Consider the following 23,024-nt stretch of genomic DNA (forward strand, 5'->3'; position numbering starts at 1 on the left):
GCGAGATTTCCACACTCCTAAACATCCCTAGTTCCACAGTTTCCGATTGGATAGTCAAGTGGAAACGTGAAGAGACACGTACAGCACAAAAGCGTACAGGCCGACCTCGTCTGCTGACTGACAAAGACCGCCGACAGTTGAAGAGGGTCGTAATGTGTAAAAGTCAGACATCTATCCAGACCAGCACACTGCATCAGGATCCACTGCAAGTACTATGACAGTTAGGCGGGAGGTGAGAAAACATATTCATGGTCGAGCGGCTGCTCATAAGCCACACATCACGCCAGTAAATGCCAAAAGACGCCTCACTTGGTGTAAGGAGCGTAGACATTTGACGATTGAAAAGTGAAAAATGTTGTGTGGAGTGACGAATCACTGCACACAATATGGCGATCCGATGGCAGGGCGTGGGTATGGTGAATGCCCGATGAACGTCATTTGCCAGCGTGTGTAAGCGCCAACCGTAAAATTCGGATACGGTGGTGTTATGGTGTGGTCGTATTTTTCATAGAGGAGACTTGCACCCCTTGTTGTTTTGCGTGGCACTATCACAGTACAGGCCTACATGGATGTTTTAAACATCATCTTGCTTCTCACTGTTTAAGAGAAATTCGGGGATGGCTACTGCATCTTAACACGATGGAAAACCTGTCCATAATGCACGGCCTGTGGCGGAGTGGTTACAGGACAACAACCTGCATTTAATGGGCAGGCCTGCACAGAGTCCTGACCTGAATCCTACAGAACATCTTTGGGGTGCTTTGGAACGCCGACTTCGTGCCAGTCCTCACCGACCGACAGCGATACCTCTCCTCAGTGCAGCACTCTGAAGAATGGGCTGCCATTTCCCAATAAACCTTCCAGCACCTGACTGAACGGTATGCCTCCGAGAGTGGAAGCTGTCATCAAGGCTAAGGTTGGGCCAACACCATATTGAATTCCAGCATTACCGATGGAGGCCGCGTCTAACTTCTAGGTCATGTTCAGCCAGGTGTCGGGATAATTTTGATCACATAGTGTATGTATCTTATTAAGGACTAAATGTAAAATTTATCTTTAATCTGTTCTAGATGTCTAATATTTTTTCAACTCTCATTTTCTCTCTTTTAAGCAAATAAAAATGGATATATTCGCAACAAGTATTATTACCAATGCACAATTTTCTACCATGAGTTTAAACTTACCACCACCACCACCACCACCACCACCACCACCAGAGAACACAAGGTGATACTGTGTACCATATTGTCGACTACAGACCAAGACACAATGATACGAAATATCTCCACACACACACACACACACACACACACACACACACACACACACACGTGATTGGCTCAACAAATGTGCCTAATAGAACCCGGTATGTTACATTGGACAGCAAATGTTCCACAGAAACTAAAGAAACATCGGGGATTCCCCATGGAAGCGTAATAGAATCTGACTATACATAGCGAATTATCAGGTAGGATTAGCAGCACTATGAGACTATTCGGTGTCTACGCTATTGTTTAGAGCCAAGTATCGTCGGTGGACGATTATAAGGAAACCCAGAAACACTAACAAAATTTTTGCCTCGACAGGTCCTCAAACATAGAAAAAAAAATCTGAGATTACATTTCATCCCAAGATTGTAGGGGACCAGCATTACAATTGAGTGTACAAAGCTCACAGAGCCATTAATAATCTGGACTAGTTCATTTGCAAACTGTTGATACGACCGTCTCTTATCTAGTGCTTGTACAGCGAACATCAGACAGATCTTGATCAGAGATACAAGCAGAGGGAGATGAGGGAGAGGATCGGACAAGGAGAGGGAGAGAAGAGGAGGTAAGGGAAGTGATCGTGTGCCTTGCCTGGTGGTCGTGTAGCAGGAGCGCGAGCCGCTGGGGATCCTTTGTGACGGGTGCGGGCACGACGACGAGAGGCCGTCCCTGCAGCAGCGGCGCCCACAGCTCGGCCACGTGGTCCACGAAGCTGAGCGCCGTCTTGAAGGCGCACGTCTCGCCCTCAGAGAACGGGAAAGTGCGCCACTGCCAGCGCAGGCGGTTCAGCACCGTGGCGTGCGTCAGGCGCACTCCTGCAAGAAAACAGAGGCCGCACACCTCACATGCTGTTCTCCACCCATCGCTCACAGTTCTGCAGTATCAGATGACAACTTATTTCAGTGCTCTCTTAAAATAACGTACCATTATTTCTCTTCTCTGTGTTTCTGGAAGTCTAACAAAGTACCTACTCTTTGCTCTTTAGGAATAATCAATAAGTTTTAATTGTGACCTAGGAGAAAGAGCTACATAATTAACTTATTATATGTACTAATGGTTCAAATGGCTCTGAGCACTATGGGACTTAACATCTGAGGTCAGCAGTCCCCTAGAACTTAGAACTACTTAAACCTAACTAACCCAAGGACATCACACACATCCATGCCCGAAGTAGGATTCGAACCTGCGCCCCGACAAGTGCATAGAACCGCTCGGCCACACCGGCCGGCGATTATAGGTACTCTTCTGTAACTCAGGTAGACACTGAGATCCCTCCGCAGCAGTATCATAACACGCCGCTACAGTAGTCTGCAACAGAATGGCGCAGTCCATTGATAAAAATAGAACTGCGCCATTTTTTTGGCATCTAGCGGCGTGTTATGATACTGTGGTGTAGACATTTCAGTGTGTACCACGATAATAGACAAGTATCTAGAAACTTTTAACTTTTTATTTTTTCGAGGTGATAATTAAAACTTTTTGACTACCCTCTTACAGAGAAAAATAGCCATAATAAGTCCCAGTTAGCTGGTAACTGATCCATTGTAAGGTACAGTTTCAACAAAAGCTGCAGCCATGTCCTCTCTTTAAGACTTTAATCATTATTGTGCTGAAGTTACACCTTTTATTCCTTACGATTACTAAAAATAGTTCTCGGTTTAACAGATTACTACGCTTGACAAAAATTTTGAAAAGTTGTAAGGAATTGCTGATAAATATATCAACAACTTCGACGACTATACTCTAGCTCAGCAAAAGTTTGCCTTTAATTTTTTTATATTTTACAATACACTCATGATATTTAACAATCTCTCATACTTTTTCGACCAGTCAGTGGTCATTTTCAGACTGACTGTACATAAAGAGGCGACGAACAATCAGTATACAATATGTAAACTGCATAACGACTCTGTCATCTCTTATCTACTGAGTCTGTAGATGACTAGTGGCTGGTCGAAACCGGGTACGACAATGTGAAGTACACATATGATTGTGCCGAAGAAGATAGAACATAAATGAGCAGACTCAATCTCCATCATAAGACTAATTTTTTCCCGTGTTTGTCATCAGTTATGTGGTAATTACAGGGTAATCAGTTTCGGTCTACACTATTATCCTTGGATCTATGGACATCATAAATTAGAAAGTAGAAGAGGAGTTCAGCCCAGGACACTGACTGATCAAGATCATGTCTGTATCTGACTTAATTGCAGTATCGACTCAACACTGCAGCGATACAACATTCATCTTATGAACATAGTATTGAAGATGGTTGAGTTACTGTAGAACTCCAGTGAACTTTCTCTGGGTACCAGAACACATTCGATAACATGAGTACGCGTAATAGACCTACATGGAAAGGTCGCACCGTACCCATCGGCCACTTAGTTAGGATTTCAATAGTCTGACCTTATCCCTGAACTTAAAAGCCAGGACATATACCGCATAGGAAGAAGAGACAATATACACAGTGGCACAGAGGTCGCCAGAAGATCGTGTTTTACGTACTGGACATGCAGTAGACAGCACAGAACGTTCGTCATAAGCAAGCGCTTCCTACGCAAGTAATAAGCAAAAATAACACGTACTTTCCCCTTGTTTCACAGCTATGCTCGCATCAGAAAAGACAAGTTTACGAAGTCGTCACGGAACTTGGAAATTTTAAGCCGCAGGTATAATTGAGTATATTCCCACAGTCAACTTTAGAACCATCCCGTAGATTCTGATGCAATGTTACTATACCTACATAGCACTTTATCTCATGGAAGCCATAGTATAGCCAGAAGTTCTTATCGACATACGAGATGAAAGAAACCATTTTCGCTTGCTCTTTATTTTCATGTTTTCTGTGAGAATAGTCTTTAATATAATTTCACTTTCTGTAACTTCCACTTTTCCTTGATCCGCTGTAATCTGTTTCCAATATTATACTGACACATAGGTCTCGACAACGCCTTTTCTGAACTGGAACGTATACCTGCTAGAACAGCTTGATGGGACATTTTCTAACGTCTTTAAGGATTTAGAACATCCTGGATCGTTCTCCACCAATCTTGGCAATTCAACCCAGTCGCAGACACATCGGCGCTCTAATCCTAGCTGCTTCACCGACTTCACATAAGAAGTCCGTTGCTGTGATGCCTTCTTTTCATTCCCGTGTCATTGAGCGCAATTCCTGCAGGTGCAATCCGAAACCTTAACGGATGAGGGATGAAACGCTACCACACTATATAACCCTAATGGGGCTGCAGTTTTAGGTTGTTGAGTTATAGTATTGTGCACAAAAAACTACGCTTATAGACTAAAATGGTGTTTCCGTACAGTTTTTTACGTTTTGTCATCAATGATCTACAAGAACTGGATTCGTTGCTGCTTACCATAATGTTATGATTTGTTTTCAGCTACCCCGTGCTCTGTATATATTCAAGTCTGTTTTAATCGCAGATGTAGCACTTGGTTGTTATTTATGATGCTGGCTACTTGGTATGCACAGCAAGCGCCAATGAATAGACAAGCGCCAATTTTCTTTGCTCTCTTTCCCATCGTTTCGGTGCTATATTTACAATGTCTTGACTACCACCAGTGTGCGCTTCCAGTTGCTGCTGCGAGTGTTGCTCTCTTAGCGTCGTGTGGTCAGCTCGTCTGGCTGCGATGTACAAACCGATTGATCAGTTCTTTAACTTACAGCCAATGCTGTGTTCACCGTGAATCTCATTAACAGCTGCTACGCCATTTATTGATTCCTCGTTACGCAGTTTTCCTTCTCATGGACTGCACTCCGACTGCTTTCTTGCTTTCCTGATACTGAAACTTGTGCTACGGAATGGTTTTGGTTGGAATGTTCCTCCACCAGAGTTTATTTAGCCTAGGATCATTATACTGGTCTGTGGTGATCACCGTATGTTTTATCTACTGCTCCGGAGCTTCTACTGCATAACTTAAAAAATTGGTGTGTGCGAAGACAGATGTTTTTGTTTATAAATTAATAGATGTCATGACTCAGTCTGGTACAAGCCTTTCTATTTGACTCCACTTTAGTAGCTTGCGTGTCAATTTCGTTACATTAGAACTTCCCATTCCAGCTGGAGGCAAAACTCCCACATATGAAACACGTTCAAAACGTCTCATTACTTTACAGATGAGTTCGTTTGAAGTTGATAAGTGCTTTCATTACACAACAGTAGACGTGTATAGTCTGGGTAATTTGCACCCTGTTTTAAGAAAAGCTAGTTTTTCACGCATCTCAGTATTTATGATGTCAGAGCCTGAAGTGCGTCTTACAGTGACGTAATTTTGCAGGTGCATTCAGTGGTATAGGTGGATAATGTCTGAAAAAATGTGTTGCGAAAGAGAAGTGAATTAGTAACTGATTAAAACGTCATGCATGATGCTGAAGTTTTACAGTGTGAACAGCGAAAATCCAGCAATATATAAATGTTTTTCGTTTCATCATTGTATGAAGGGATGCCAGCGAGAGAAAGTTTCTACGAGATTTTAAAGCATCTGTAAAGTTTGTTTGACGTAGCTAAGTGCTCTCATTAGATAAATGAAGTGTCTTCATTTGAGCGCCGCGATTTCCGATGCCGGAAACGATATACGAACTTCCTAATTTCAAAACTTATTGTGTTAAACACTGAAGGTAAGATTATACATCTTAATGAGTGGATTATGACAGCATTTTAAACTTTTAAATTCGGTCGATAATTTTATCACGAACTGGATACTTTTTTGTATGATTATATGATAGCGGAACAAACACTCGTAGCAGTTACTTCTGTAAAATATCTGGGAGTAGGCGTGCGGAACGATTTGAAGTGGAATGATCATATAAAATTAATTGTTGGTAACGCGGGTACCAGGTTGAGATTCATTGGGAGAGTCCTCAGAAAATGTAGTCCATCAACAAAGGAGGTGGCTTAGAAAACACTCGTTCGACCTATACTTGAGTATTGCTCATCAGTGTGGGATCCGTACCAGATCGGGTTGACGGAGGAGATAGAGAAGATCGAAAGAAGAGCGGCGCGTTTCGTCACAGGGTTATTTGGTAAGCGTGATAGCGTTACGGAGATGTTTAGCAAACTCAAGTGGCAGACTCTGCAAGAGATGCGCTCTGCATCGCTGTGTAGCTTGCTGTCCAGGTTTCGAGAGGATGCGTTTCTGGATGAGATATCGAATATATTGCTTCCCCCTACTTATACCTCCCGAGGAGATCACGAATGTAAAATTAGAGAGATTCGAGCGCGCACGGAGGCTTTCCGGCAGTCATTCTTCCCGCGAACCATACGCGACTGGAACAGGAACAGGAAAGGGAGGTAATGATAGTGGCACGTAAAGTGCCCTCCGCCACACACCGTTGGGTGGGTTGCGGAGTATAAATGTAGATGTAGAACATCAAATTTTTGTTGGAAACATTGGGTGTGCAACTGCAACAGCAGATGAACACCATTTTAGCCGTATGGAAATATAAATTAGTAAAGTATTAAAATCTGACAATCACCGTTTGCAATAAGGTCACTAGTCAGACGACACGTTTCAAGAGTAGGCTCTTATATTCAGATAAAACTTAGAAAAAACTTAAATTGGCCACGTGCGAGTACGACCCTTACAAATTTAGTTATATATTTTTCATCCATTCCTCAAGTCGAGAATATCACTTTTTTGTCTGTTATCGACATTGACATTGACACTGACAAGATATCGGTCCCAGGGATTTCGAGACATTTTAGAATGCTTCAATTACGAATCTGACAATTCAGATAGTTATAAATGAATAGAAAACTTTGGTTTTCGTGGGATATGATTACAGATTAACAATTTTCGGATTTTTCCTTTACTTTTGCTGTTAAATCTTTATGCTAAATTTCATGATTCTAGACCGACGGAAAGTACCCTATAGCTCCTGATGAGTGACAGAGTGTAAAAAAAAAATGTGACAAATGGACGCATCTTTTGATTGCATTGTCTTAGAAGTTTGAACTTTTTACAGTGCCACGGGCCTGTAGATATAAGTGTGTGACATGAATTTGAACTTCATCCGCCGACCCTTTCTTGAGGAAAAGGTTTTCAACGGTCTGACAGACTTACAGACAGCAAAGAGATCGTATAAGGACTGCGCTCCTATCATCTGAGGCACGAAACCCTAAGAAGATAGTCAATATTCTGAAGTTTCACTGCTTTTCACATTGTTGAAGTATGCTGTAGGCTTTATCTAAAGATCGCTGCTCTCGAATCTTGTTTTATGACGTGTGACCTTACCACAAATCTTTTGTTGAGCGAAACTTTCATATTTTACCAACCAACTTCAGTTACATATTTATCCCTAATAACGCTAACCACTAGGTCACTGAGTCTGCAATGATTTATTGCGGGAAACAAAATAGTTCATGAAGTGGAAATGAGAATCTTGCCTTTAAACGTTTGTTAGTATCATGATCTGATTATTTCTTAAGAGACAACTTGTGCGATTTTGCCACATCCCTGCCCACGATTATTTAATTTTTATTGCCATGTTTTAACGCACACTATAGGAAAAATTTGTTACGGGGGGGGGGGGGGGGGAGACGGGGGGGGGCCGGCTAGCGAGTATTAGGTCCACACAAATAAGACTCATCCAACGACGCGCCAGATGCCCACATAGCGTGAGAACGGCCGGGAGAGCAAGCGTCTTATCTTACGGGAGCAGAGAGGGAGTCAGTGGGGATTTACCTACAACCATGGGCGCCGAGAAGGTAGTCTGTCATTTAGATTTACTGTTTGAATACTGATACACGGCTCTAACCGTACTGAAGACGTCACTTGCACTGAGAACTTTTTAATAATAATTTAAAAATCACTCAATTCATCAGGAAACGATAATTACACATTTTAATTACTGTAATTGCTTATTGATGGAAAGGGTTGAGCAATCAAGATCGCCCTGAGGGGGCAGGCGCCAAACTGCTAAAATAACTCCCTACTAGTCTCGCGTAAAGGCTGAACAGTTTGTTGAAACATTACCTCGGGTTACGTACTTGGGCGATGTGTTAAGTTCTCGAGCAGTGAACTAGTGTATGAAGTGCAAATCCGCGTATAGACGGATTTAATTGTGTAAGTTGCCTCAGGAAACATTTGTGCGATCTCGTGTGGATTCCAAGACCGTGTGAAGCATTTTGTGACTTTTGTGGTGTTCGCAAACTAATGGTTAATGTCCAGGAATCTTGTTTTGAATAATAACGATATATTGGCCCTAGAAATCTTTTAACTAATTCTGCAATTGGATAAATAAAATTAGTTGGCATCATAAAGATCTTACGATTCTTATTATGGTTAGCATTTAAATCTAACAACTTGCCACATTATTATCCACTCTTTATTGCAAAAGCGTTAGGGCTCGCGACCGACGGAGAAGAAACCAGATGGGGCAACGTCTACGAGAAGCAAGTTGGCTACAGTTTGGTTGTGAGAAGTTGGGGGTGTACACACTGTACTCTGATCGGTAAATCAGACATAATATCAGTATGCATTCCCGTGTACGTATTGGGGCAGATGATATTTCGAATATTCATTCCCCTATATGCTGTGATAAGTGTTATGAACTGCTTAGTTAGTCGAGCTAGTACAATATAATTCGAATGCCTTCGAAGATGACAATTTTTGTCATGTTTTAAGACGTCATGGTCTCCTGACCTTCATTGTTTACATATTCCGCCCTCACAATCATATTCCGCACATCAAGACGCTTCATTCGAACCCAAACTCTACAACCGCACGCCAGGAGGCCAGTCCCAACCCATCTACGTCGGCCGGTGGACGCCCGTGGAGCAGACAGCGTTCGCCTGAGGGAAAGGAGGAACGACCCCGTGTTTGGCTTAAAAGCAGATTCCGCTACAATGCGTGGGAGCGGCCAGCCTACGCATTCTTTACACATAGCACGCAGTTTCAGAGACTTTCAGAGCGAGACAGCAAACGCCGATACTACAGATTTCCAGATTGGTCGCCTTAAATAAAACGTAAGTCTCCCGTTTTAGAAGAGCAATGCTGATTGGCAGACGATATTTCTGACGCCTTGAGCTGAAGGAGTAATGGAAGAGACCGAAAGATATACCCCTTCACGTCTGGGGTGGAGAGGGGCCGTTCTGTTGCCGCTCTTGGAGCGAAGAACAAGTCTCTCCTCAGTACTTCACTGGGAGAGCACCTCTGTCGAGAGCGAATCGAAGTGCGACACTCTATATTTAGTCCTTGCGATTAAGTGTTGTTCACTGTGTTGGCCGACACACTTATTGTGGGGTGTGAATGGACAGAGTTATAGTTAAACGCCTGCGAACGAATTTTTGAGTGGCATCACGGTGGACTGGTTATCTGACCGGTGTACCACGCCAATAGACTAGACTAGACTTCGCTTCATCAAGGCGTATGGAGAGTGATTGGCGAAGGTCAACCCAGATAGAATGAGAGTTATCTTATTTGTCAGCATTGAGCGGCGCAGACAGCAGTCATCGCAGCTTACGGTATTGTGCACTACAGCTATTGCGAGCCCCATATTTCCTCCACAACAGTATACTTCACTGCATTTCACACGCGACAGCCTCGACCGTACCTAGCAACATTCTAAAGGATAATTATTGAAGTTGTGTAGGCGCGCCTCTCAGCCATTCTGCCAAGTCAACAACCATCTTAAACTCTGTATAGAAATTTCATTAGCGAATCCTATCATTGACAGGCAACTTCACATTCCGAAAAGAACCAGGAAATAACGTGTTCAGTTCATAACTAAAAGTGCCATTGTGATTTCTCAGAATTTTTGCAAAATAAATAATAACTTTCGTTAGTTTCATGTTTTTCTTACACTAACTAGCACTACTCGAGTACCCAAGTATCCCACTAGTTACGTAAGAAATTTTGTGAATTTTTGTGTCATTTCCTTACAGCGGATGACTGCAGAAGATATTTATTGCTGAAAGTTTCAGGCATTTCTCTTTAGAACGTTAGGAGCGTCTGTCTGACTTCTGTAGTAGTGTGGGGGTGGAAATTGCATCTTGCAGGAGCCACAGGGTAAAGGTACATCTCAGATTAATCCATTGCGCAGAATTCAACCCCACACCACAGAATGTGTTTACGTGGATGAAACTTTTATCTCCTCGTCTGGTTGTCATTTTAGTGGACCCGAAGACAAGGCACAGGAAAGACACTTCGCGTGTAAATGTAGAGTGTGACGTACCTTTGGGGACGCCGGTGCTGCCGGACGTGTAGAGGACCAACGCCAGCGGCGACTCGTGTCTGCGATCCTTGCTCTGCAGGGTTTCTGCGTCACTGAGGGGGTCGCCAGACAGCTCGGCCGCCTCGCGTTCCAACTCGCTGAAACTCACTGCGCTGTAGCCGCCCAGCACGTCCGTGTCCACTGCAACACACCACACGGAGGCCACAGTCACAAGAGCGACGGAAGAAAGCAACAAGCTTATGCACTGTTGAGGAATAAATGCAACAGCCTTCAAGGACTTTTCAGTGGTACCAGGGTGCAACATTCAGGGAATGTAATGTTAGTGGCTCATCCGTAAAACGTAAACTTTCACTCCGGAAACGACGCAATGACTAAAATGTTCCGGGCTACTATGCCGTGCTCTAAAGGCCTTCACATTTAAACCCAACGTTTCGTCCACAATTTAACTCATCCACGAAGGAAGTAGCTTCTAAAGTGCTTGTTCGACCTAATCCTGAGTATTGTTCATCAACATGGGATCCTTATCACGTAGGACTGATAGAAGAAAGATGTTTCGTTACGGGATCGCTTAGCCGGCGCGAGAGCATTACCGACTCCATTGTCAGACGTTACAGGAGAGGCATTGTGAATTACAGAGAGGTTCAATACTGAAATTTCGAGAGTCTGCCAGCATACTACTTCCTCCCACATACATCTCGTGTAATGACCACGGCGAGAAAATTCCAGAAACTGGAGCCAATACAGAGGTCTACCGACAATAATTCTTCCCACGCGCCATTTACGAATGGAACAGCGCAGGAAGGATTAGTTAGTGGTACCAGAAATACGCTCCGCCATTCACCATTAGGTGGGTTGCAGAGTATGATATACATGTACACTGTGAGATCAAAAGTATCGCCGCGTGGGATTAGCCGAGCGGTCTAGGGCGCTGCAGTCATGGACTGTGCGGCTTGTCCCGGCGGAGGTTTGAGTCCTCCCTCGAGCTTGGGCGTGTGTGTGTTTGTCTTTAGGATAACTGAGGTTAAGTAGTGTGTAAGCTTAGGGACTGATGACCTTAGCAGTTAAGTCTCATAAGATTTCACACACATTTGAACATATCAAAAGTATCCGGACACCCCCAAAAACATGCGTTTTTTTAGGTTCATTGCGCTGCCACCTACTGCCACGTTGTCCATATTAGCGACCTCAGTAGTCATTAAGACATCGTGAGAGAGCAGAATGGGGCGCTCCGCGGAACTCATGGACCTCCAACGTGGTCAGGTGATTGGGTGTCACTTATGTCATACGTCTCTACGGGAGACTTCCACACTCCTAAACATCCCTAGGTTCACTGTTTCCGATGCGATAGTGAAGTGGAAACGTGAAGTGACACGTACAGCACAAAAGCGTACAGGCGGACCTCGTCTGTTGACTGACAGACCGCCGACAGTTGAAGAGGGTCGTAATGTGTATTAGGCAGACATCTATCCAGACCATCACACAGGAATTCCAAACTGCATCAGGACCCACTGCAAGTACTATGACAGTTAGGCGGGACGTGAGAAAACTGATTTCATGGTCGAGCGGCTGCTCATAAGCGACACATCACGCCGGTAAATGCCAAATGACGCTTCGCTTGGTGAGAGGAGCGTGAACATTGGACGATTGAACAGTGTAAAAAACGTGTTGAGTGAGGAATCACTGTACACAATGTGGCGATCCCACGGCAGGGTGTGGGTATGGCGAATGCCCGGTGAACGTCATCTGCCAAGACGTCAAGTGCCAATAGTAAAACGCGGATGCGTTGGTGTTCTGGTGTGGTCGCGTTTTTCGTGGAAGGGGCTTTCACCCCTTGTTTTGCATGGCACTATCACAGCACAGGTCTACATTGATGTTTCAAACACCTTCTCGCTTCCCATTCTTTAAGAGCAATTCGGGGATGGCGATTACATCTTTCAACACGATCGAGCACCTGTCCATAACACACGGCCTGTGGCGGAATGGTTACACAACAATACCATCCCTGTGATGGACTGGCCCACACAGAGCCCTGACCTGAATGCTATAGAACACCTTTGGAATGTTCTGATACGCCAACTTCGTGCCAGGCCTCACCGACCGACATCGATACCTCTCCTCAGCGCAGCATACCGTGAAGAATGCGCCTCTATTCCCAAGAAACCTTCCAGCACCTGACTGAACGTATGTCTGCCAGGGTGGAAGCTGTCATCAAGGTTAAGGGTAGGCCAGCACCATATTGAATTCTAGCATTACCGACGCAGGGCGCCACGAACTTTTATGTGATGTTCAGCCATGTGTCCTGACACTTTTGATCACAGTGTGGATCTATCGATGATATCCGGGCACATGTTACACCAGGTATGTCATTAGAACCCATTTGGAAACCAGTCTGCTTGCGACAGTATTAAAATCACGCGTGCGTCTGGCCAGGCTACCGCGGACACGACACCGGCAAGCGCGGCTACTGTAGTGTTGTCGAGTTCACTGAAGAGTAGAATGGTGCTCTTTTGTCTTCAGTGACGAGAGTAGATCCCGTCTGTATGCGGGTGACAAGACATATGCCGTAGACCTGCTGAGCTACCTACGCCAGAATGCATTCACTCACGACGCACAGGTGCCACTACAGGTTTCATGCTGTTGGGAGGCCATCTGTTACAACTCATGGTCACACTGGTGTTTCTGCAGGGCAAAATAACCAGTGTCCGCTACATTCCACAGGTTGTTACTCCCGTGCTACTGCCATTTCTTCGGGAGAAATGTGATGTGCTTTTTCAGCAGGACAATGCAAGTCCACATAGCCTGGTGCAACGCAACGTGCTCTTCGTGGTGTACACAACTGCTCTGGCCAGAAAGCCGACCATATCAGTCACCCATTTAACATACATGGGGTATGATGAAGTGAGAACTTCTAAGGGGCTCCTGTGTTATGGCAGCGTTGTGTAGCGCTTGGCATTGGATCTCTGACCGATTTCTTTGTAAGAGACTTGGACTCGTTGTTGGAAGTTAATCGCCAGTAGTGCTGCGCAGCTGGAAGTTAGTCGCCAGCAGTGATGGAAGTACTGTTGGGCAGTTGGAGTTAAACAGCCGGCAGTGATGGATGTTAGATGTGAGAGGCTGGCATTGATGGAGGGTAGAGGTCTGAAGTGTTAGCATAGGCTAACGATATGAACATGTTTGACTTTGAGATTGAATTTTATTCATGATTATATACCTTTGTACTAGATGTCGATGACAATTTATATTCGTGTTTGACCCGGATTTCACATTATTCAGGTAAAAAATACATTATTTGGTTTGCAACAAAATCTTTCCTTTGCTAACCACATGCCTATTAGTAGTTAGTGGCTTTAGTAGTTAGAATCTTTTATTTGGGTGACAATATTGACGCTCGCTGTATTGCAGTAGTTCGCGTAATGAAGATTTTTGTGAGGTATGTGCTTGACGAAATGTATAGGTTATTGTTACGATTTCTTTTTAGTCAGGGCCATTCTTTTGAATTGATTATTTGAAGTCAGATTGTCTTTTTTTGAGCAGTCAGATTGCGTTGCGCTAGGATATTGTGGGTCAGTGTTGACATGATAAGAAAAAGTAAAGAAAGTAGGCACAGTACTTTCAGTTTTACTCAGTTGTTTCAGAACCAAATGACGCAAAAGTCTCAAACTTATTCGTTTTCCAACGCCTGCAAGAACCATTGCCGAATTGCAACGAAAGGCACGAGATGTTTGGGATAGTCTATCGCAGGATGCCATTTGGCAACTATATGATCGTTTACATGCGAAAATACACGCCTGCGTCGTCGCCACAGGCGCGTACACTGGGCTGATGCGACTGTTCGGACACCCATTACTGCGACTGTTTCATTTGGACTGAAACTGTTATCGTGTGCTCTTAAAATAGCTAACTACCTATCATTTCACTTGACAGTAAAATGATTGTGTCTTTGAGGGTGTTCCTCTTTTTCCGGCAGTGTAATGCGTCAAACACCACAGAACGAAGTAGTTTACACAATCTTTGTGAAGCAGGACCTCAGCTATTAACTCAAGATGAACACACAGTTGGTTAAAGACGAAAGAGAAGGCCGCGCAGTGCATTGTAGTATAATTCAGTTGTACTAGGGAAGTCTGTGACAGAGACCGTAAGTATTTACTCATCTGGAAAACTATTTTGCTTGTCAAGATTGGATAGTCAGAAGTCCATCCGGTTCGAAACGTTCCTTCATTCCTTGCTTCGCAGCTGTCTTAGCGTTGCGCGAAGTCAACCTTGTCGCCGCGGTCAGAACTGACGCACTGTGGGCGCGCCAGACCAACTACGGGACGTGCTACGTTAATCGGAAAAGCTTATTGGCGGATCCAGATTAATTTGTTACACTGCTACACTAAACTGTCTAAATTGGGGTCAGCAGCTTCGCTTTGACCCGTGAGACACGGTTGAACCTTTCGGTTATATGTTCCGCAGATCATTTGCACGATTAATTTATCCATGATAGTAGTGTGGACCGGAGTAATGGATTAAAATTTGTACCAGCCTACATCACTATCGCGGATAAAGCTGAGACTCAAAATGTCTCAGGAACATAGACATTATTTGAATATTTTATCGAAAGTATGTGGTGTATCTGATTAGTGTTAACAATAGTGAACATATTTTTATGAGGAAATTGAAATTCCGATCTTAGCCGCTATCGGGTATTGATACAAATTCGATGGCGACAAGTGAAAATTTGTGCCGGATCAGAACTCAAATTCAGATTTCTCGCTTTACGCGAGTGGTCACCTTACCCGATTCGCCTATCCCAGGACGCTTCACATCTATCCCGAATTCCCAACTTGTCGCACGCAACATACGTAGCATCTCCTGGCCATTACCCTCTTTGCTCGCAGCCTCAAGCTGATTCCCGCAAGAGTTCGGGCGAGGAGTGCGTCTGCACTGAATGGTCATTAAACGCCGTCAAGGAGCTTATATTTGTATGTGTCGTGTCTGTTCTCATGTAGCCGGACTTCGATGACTACCTTTGTCTACATGATCCCAATAGTTGGGTGTGTTGTGCAGAATTTTTGAATCTTTGTATTTCATTTTGTGGTTAGTTTCAAGGCAATTTTCAGCAACTACCGGTTTTGAGGGCTGCTGGAGGTCTGTGTGCCGTTTGTATTTAGTGCACCTTTCTTCAGCTGCACTCGCACGATATGTAATACACTCCAGAATTCCGGAGTCCCAGATCGTCTTTTGCTGTCTTCAAAGAGCAATTGCTCTTCGCCAGTGGGCGGTAGACAGACATTTTGTAGTATTGAAATTGCACCGATTTTTCTAGGCAAGTTGCTCGCGTATGGCATGTAGACTATCTTTTTAGCTTTGTCTTCATCGGGAGTTGGCTGTGGTGTGATCGTTTGCTTGAAGGCGCGACGAATTTGGCGGTCGCTACAGTCGCTTTCCTCCAACACGCTCCTTTGGTGGTCCAGTTCGGATTTTAGGTTCTGTCACAGAGCACACGACCTCTGTTAAGCAAAGTGTTTAGCACCCCTTCCATTTGTGGCGGGTGATGAGAGCTAGAGCCGTGAGGGTACTGGTCCGTGTGGGTTCTCTTCCGATGAACGCTGTTGCCGCAGTGCTCCGTCCGGTTTTTCTCCGTTCGAGAACATCTAGGAATGGCAGCCGAAAATGTGTTTCAAGTTATAAGGAGAAGTCTCCAGCGGTGGGATCGACTTTTTGAAACCTACGGTGCATTAGGTTAAGACTTCGTTTTCGAGTAATCGACGAAAAAATATTCCGTGATTTTTTTTGTCAATTACTCGCGAACCAGGGCCTACCATGGTGAATGGCTGCAGTGTACTATTCCTTGGACCTTAAGTTACATCACCATATAAATTTTTTCAAAATGTCGATCCCACCGCTAGGAACTTATCCTTGTTAGGGGAGCGTGGGCTCCGTCACTGAAAATTCTCCAGACGCAGTAGAAACGGAACTACGAACACGGCGAAGGCGTGGTGCACACCGAGGGCAGTCACCCTACTGCCGAGAGCGAGCTACCCTCAGGGCAATTTTGAGCAATTACCTATTTTATTAACTCTACAACATCGGGATCTACGATTGAAATGAACACACGAGCATTGGTACTTGACGGTGGCACAGTAGCAGAGCGTTGCACGGTCTAATGAATCCAGATACTTTCTTCATCATGCCGACGGGAGGGGTCAATCCGTCGCCTTTCCTGACACCTGTACTGTGGGACAGACAAGCTGGCGGTAGCTCCATTGTGCCCTGGGAAACATTCACGTGGACATAGGGTGACCAGATGCAGTTGTTTAAAAAGGAGAACAAACAGCTTCAAAAAGGAGGACAAACGAAGAAAAAAGAGGACACATCAAACGGGTCAACTGCAGATGAGGATACCACCCGTCAGCTCTGGACGAGTCACGTGACTGCCGGGGATTACCGGTGAAACTAGTAGTTAATTGTTACTGATGGTCAGGTGGTGGTTAACTGAGCAATATAAAAAAATTCAAAACATTGATTGTGGTGACAGTGTGGCGTCAATTGTTTTGTTATGTCAACAACACGGAATTGCTTACAAAGCGAAAAACGTAAGACCATTCACCTCCCTTCATTCGACGCACCGCTACCAACATCTACAATTCAAGCAACAGCTGACGACATGTAAGCTGAACTTTAACCTTCCGAATACAAATAAATTGTATGACTATGAAACAATGAAATAAAACCATGACAGTTAATCTGTCGAGTTATTTCTTACCTTTATTGGCCACTGAGACGTACGTTCCAGCTCCACATATCTTAAATTCCGCTTCAGATTCATTTCTCCCTTTCTTAAAGCCGGATATTTGCAGGAAAGGACATCAGAAAATTTACACTTTCGTTTAGGCGTAGCCAAATATTTTACCTAACTCACTCAGTTAAAAATTGCACTCACAAATCACACATGCACTACAGGAAGTCAAGCCAATAAAAAAGCGAAGATACGAAACGAAAATTTTAAATAATCGATATTTGCATTCGTTTATAGGTAGATCAACGATAGCATCGACGATCCTGGTGCCACCTACTAACACCGCCTTCGTGCTTGTTTATCACGAAGGCTGTGCCAATAGTTAAAGTATTTAAGAAAAGAGCAATAGAACGGGCCAAATTTTAAATTTAACTGTATTGCGAAAAAGCCGGGCACTGTAAGAATCCGCCCGGACCGCGGACAAAGAGCTAAAAAGGACATGTCCGGATTAATCCGGACGTCTGGTCACCCTAGGCATGCATGTGTCTTGTGGAGATCGTGTAGGGCACCATGATGGCCAAGGGGTTGCTGACCACGTACACCACTTCATTACGATCATGTTTCCCGACAGCAGTGGCTTTTTCAGCAAGATAATGAGCCATATCCCAAGGTCAGGATGGTGGAGGAGTGGTTCAAGGAACACAGCGGCGAGTTCCAGCTGACGCGCGTCATTGCGAGACTCACCGGCGTCGGCTATGACGAGGGCGGGCCGCGCCTCACGCAGGATGTGGTGGACTCGCGCGGCCGGGAAGCCGGGCCCCAGAGGCAGGTAGGCGGCGCCCGCCTTCCAGGCGGCCAGCAGCGCCACGACGAGTCCAGCGCGCGGCCGCATGTCCACCGCCACCAACCAGTCGCCGTCGCTGTTGGGGCCCGCGCCAGTGGCTCCCTGCACCCGCCGCACCAGGGCGCGCGCCACGCGCGACGCCGCCTCGTCCAGAGCGCGCAGCGTCACCACCGCACTGCCCGCCTCACCGTCCTCCACCGAGCCGGGACACACCAGCGCCACCTGACAATAATGCATAATGTTATAAAAATTTATCCATATATGAATGTATTCATATATGTACACAGCACGTATACATGTACACAGCACGTATACATGTACACAGCACGTATACATGTACACAGCACGTATACATGTACACAGCACGTATACATGTACACAGCACGTATACATGTACACAGCACGTATACATGTACACAGCACGTATACATGTACACAGCACGTATACATGTACACAGCACGTATACATGTACACAGCACGTATACATGTACACAGCACGTATACATGTACACAGCACGTATACATGTACACAGCACGTATACATGTACACAGCACGTATACATGTACACAGCACGTATACATGTACACAGCACGTATACATGTACACAGCACGTATACATGTACACAGCACGTATACATGTACACAGCACGTATACATGTACACAGCACGTATACATGTACACAGCACGTATACATGTACACAGCACGTATACATGTACACAGCACGTGTCAGGAAGTCGTTTCTGAAAGTATTTGTATGGAGTGTAGCCATGTATGGAAGTGAAACATGGACGATAAATAGTTTGGACAAGAAAAGAATAGAAGCTTACGAAATGTGGTGCTACAGAAGAATGCTGAAGATTAGATGGGTAGATCACATAACTAATGAGGCATTGAATAGAATTGGGGAGAAAATTAGTTTTTGGCACAACTTGACAAGAAGTAGGGACCGGTTGGTAGGACATGCTCTGAGGCATCAAGGGATCACAAATTTAGCATTGGAGGGCAGCGTGGAGGGCAAAAATCGTAGAGGGAGACTAAGAGATGAATACACTAACCAGATTCAGAAGGATGTAGGTTGCAGTAAGTACTGGGAGATGAAGCTTGCATAGCATAGAGTAGCATGGAGAGCTGCATCAAACCAGTCTCTGGACTGAGAACAACAACAACAATGGCCATTAACATTCCTACACCAAGAAGAAATGCAGATGATAAACGGGTATTCATTGAACAAATATATTGTACTACAACTGACATGTGATTACATTTTCACGAAATTTGGTTGCGTAGATCCTGAGAAATCAGTACCCAGAACAACCACCTCAGGCCGTAATAACGGCCTTGATACGCCTGGGCATTGAGTCAAACAGACCTTGAATGGCGTGTACAGGTACAGCTGCCCATGCAGCTTCAACACGATACCACAGTTCATCAAGAGTAGTGACTGGCGTATTGTGACGAGCCAGTTGCTCAGCCACCATTGACCAGACGTTTTCAATTGGTGAGAGATATGGAGAATGTGCTGGCCAGGGCAGCAGTCTAACGTTTCTGTATCCAGAAAAGCACGTACAGGATTTGCAACATGCGGTCGTGTATTGTCCTGCTGAAATGTTGGGTTTCGCAGGGATCGAATGAAGGGTAGAGCCACGGGTCGTAACAAATCTGAAATTTGACGTCCACTGCTCAAAGTGCCGTCCACGCGAACAACAGGTGACCGAGACGTGTAACCAGTGGCACCCCATATCATCACGCCGGGTGATACGCCAGTATGGCGATGACGAATACACGCTTCGAATGACCGTTCACCGCGATTTCGCCAAACACGGATGCGACCATCATGATGCTGTAAACAGAAACTGGATTCATCCGAAAAAATGACGTTTTGCCATTCGTCGTTGAGTACACCATCGCAGGCGCTCCTGTCTGTGATGCAGCGTTAAGGGCAACCGCAGCCATGGTCTCCGAGCTCATAGTCCATGCTGCTGCAAACGTCGTCTAACTGTTCGAGCAGATGGTTGTTGCCTTGCAAACGTCCCCATCTGTTGACTCGAGACGTGGCTGCACGATCCGTTACAGCCATGCGGATAAGATGCCTATCATCTCGACTGCTAGTGATACGAGGCCGTTGGGATCCAGCACGGTGTTCCGTATTACCCTCCTGAACCCACCGATTCCATATTCTGCTAATAGTCATTGGATCTCGACCAACGCGAGCAGCAATGTCGCGATACGATAAAGCGCAATCGCGATAGTCTACAATCCGACCTTTATCAAAATCGGAAACGTGATGGTACGCATTTCTCCTCCTTACATGAGGCATCACAACAACGTTTCACCAGGCAACGCCGGTCAACTGCTGTTTGTTTATGAGAAATCGGTTGGAAACTTTCCTCATGTCAGCACGTTGTAGGTGTCGCCACCGGCGCCAACCTTGTGTGAATCCTCTGAAAAGCTAATCATTTGCATATCACAGCATCGTCTTCCTTTCAAATTTCGCGTCTGTGGTATGTAATCTTCGTCGTGTAGCAATTTTAATGGCCAGTAGTGTATATAGTACGCATATATGTATATAGTACGCATATATGTATGTATGTATGTACCACATCTTCTAAACCACTGGACCGACTTCATCCAAACTGTGTACAGCCATTACTTACTGTTCGCAAGGAACCGCTGTGGCAGTAAGAGGTACCTAACTGCCAAAACGGGGTGAGTGGGGATGTAAAAGTAGTGTAGCCCATGACGCGCAAATACCTAAGCTCTTCACTAAGGTGGCAGTCATGGGATAGAGATATGCACGTATACAAATGCCTGCATTATCGCGTACTCATTGTATAAGAGGGCACTGTGCTGGCAGAGCGGTCATTTGTACTCGGGTAATTCATGTGAAAAGGTTTCCGACTTTATTATGGCCGCGCGACGGGAATTAACAGACCTTGAACGCGCAGTGGCAGCTGGAGCCACGCGCGTAGGGTACGTATGAATGTGTGTGAAATAAATATGTGAATTACACCTGACATACATATCCACAGTAAAGGTGCGGATAAAAAATGACAAACCCCTTGATCTATTTCGACCAAACTTACTGTCTACATCGAAATACTGTGGGGTATAAGAATCAGCAACATCCTATCGGGGAGGGAGGGAGAGAGAGAGAGAGAGATAGTAGTAGTTTGACAGAGGGGGAAGGAACAAATCGATGGGAGAGCAGCAGATGGATTAATAGAATTTGAATAAAAATTTCAGACTATGCTGGTGCGATCGTCATCAGTAGGTGTTGAACAAATGAAAGTGATAGTTAAACAGGTGGGTAGCTATGTAGTTCGTCATCCGTGCTTGATGGCAAATTGGCTGCAAAGTTATTTACTGTCCCGCAGGATGTTTGAGGTGCTTTGCCCTCTACGATTCTTGGTCGTGTTCGTGATCTTGCAAGGGCAGTGGGGCACATTAACGTCACTGCAACCAAGAGTGATAAAATGGGTGCAATGGAACTACAGATATGGTACTATCATTGGTTTTGGCCAGTAGCTGGTCAAAATAAGTTGCTTGTGCTTGGTTCCTGGACGGTATGTAAAAATCTTGCTCCTTTGGAGCAAACTATACGTCTTGTAAAGTGTGTGACATTGCATTGCATACCACCTGGAACCATTGCACAAGTTTATCCTCTGGATGTTTGTTTTTTCATGCCTATAAGATATTATCGCACTATCTACAGCTATGTCTTAAAGGGTATCTAGTTTCACGATAAGCTCCACGACGAACTGTTCCTCATTCATTGCATTCCACGACATTCCATCAGTTCTCTTCACCCCGTTACCCCAACAGAATTCTATATGCATTCTGTAACAGTGGATACCTAACTCGACATCTTGCATGGTTTGTAACTCCCGAAGAGTTCACCATCGATCTTGATGGTGCGAACATTTGTGATCACTGAGGCGCGCTATTTTTGATTCGGTGTTAAAGGTGCAAGTTAATGGTTTGTTTTGAACATTTCTTGAACGTGACGAAATCTGTTTTGTGAGGTGTAATACATCCATCCTATAGAAGTTGATCTGTGAAACTCGCAGACAATCCTTTTCTGTTGCTCTCCTGATAGACATGGGGAGTCATTAGCAGATATGTTTTTCCTGTAATAAATGTTAACACAAGACTCAAATGAGCTTTACTAAAGAATGAACTTGTGACCTCGCACGCAAGTGTTTCCTCTGTGTCCTGTCAAACTCTTCAGTAGCAATACCAGATTCCAAGTTTTGGGTTTCCAAATAAGCTCACTGGACGAAGTGTTATGTACCCCCCCCCCCCCTCCACATACACCCCTTTAACAGTACAGTGACCGCTTTGGGCACTTTATAGGCAAGAGCCTGCCGGTCATACGATCCCGCACGTCACTAAAATGGAAAGTGTGTACCAATAGGTTGCACAGAACCACCGCTGTAAAATGGGTACACGTGGAGACGTACGAATTGCATAAAGTGTATAGGATCGGTTATTCCTGCCGTGGTAATTTACTTCGTAAGTCAAACCCGTGATCAGCTTACTTGGATATGTCGGATAAAGAGACGGATGACAGTGCAGCTACTAGACAAAAATGGGGACAATTCTATGTTTGATCATTGTGAAAAGTATGTTGTACAAAGCACGATATGTATTGCTAGGCACCACTGTCAGTCTTAGGACCAGCAACTGGCCAGTACAGTATAGCCGACGACTGGATGAGAATGCACCAGACAAAGAGCGTTATTGCGACAGCCGTAGGTGGAACTTTTACAAAATATTAAAAAATCAGTACTGTGTTGCTACTAATGTACAGGGATATCCAAAAAGAAGGAATAAATTTCGAACATTCATTGCTTCCAAACTATGAAAGATAGAAACAATTCCTAAATACCTAGAAAGAGAAAAGTTGTAATTTTTATGCATTTAATGTGAGCACCATGTGTGTTACACGACAAATATCAAAACTGTGGCTCATTTCCTGCCCCCACACAAAG

At 44.7% G+C, this 23,024-nt stretch overlaps 1 protein-coding gene across 2 annotated transcripts in view; it reads right to left on the bottom strand.

The window, feature by feature from the left end:
- LOC126175818 (zwittermicin A synthase ZmaJ) overlaps nucleotides 1–23,024 on the bottom strand; it is a 140,456-nt gene that overhangs the window by 27,958 nt on the left and 89,474 nt on the right. For both annotated transcript variants that reach the window (XM_049922810.1, XM_049922809.1), the window contains exons 3-5: nucleotides 17,930–18,251; nucleotides 10,465–10,644; nucleotides 1,860–2,083 (exon numbers count right to left, since the gene is read on the bottom strand). In XM_049922810.1, the coding sequence (XP_049778767.1) occupies nucleotides 1,860–2,083; nucleotides 10,465–10,644; nucleotides 17,930–18,251 (726 nt within the window). The remainder of the gene's footprint in view (nucleotides 1–1,859; nucleotides 2,084–10,464; nucleotides 10,645–17,929; nucleotides 18,252–23,024) is intronic.

This window comes from Schistocerca cancellata, chromosome 3, assembly GCF_023864275.1.
Source record: "Schistocerca cancellata isolate TAMUIC-IGC-003103 chromosome 3, iqSchCanc2.1, whole genome shotgun sequence".
Classification (NCBI taxonomy): Eukaryota; Metazoa; Arthropoda; class Insecta; order Orthoptera; family Acrididae; genus Schistocerca; species Schistocerca cancellata.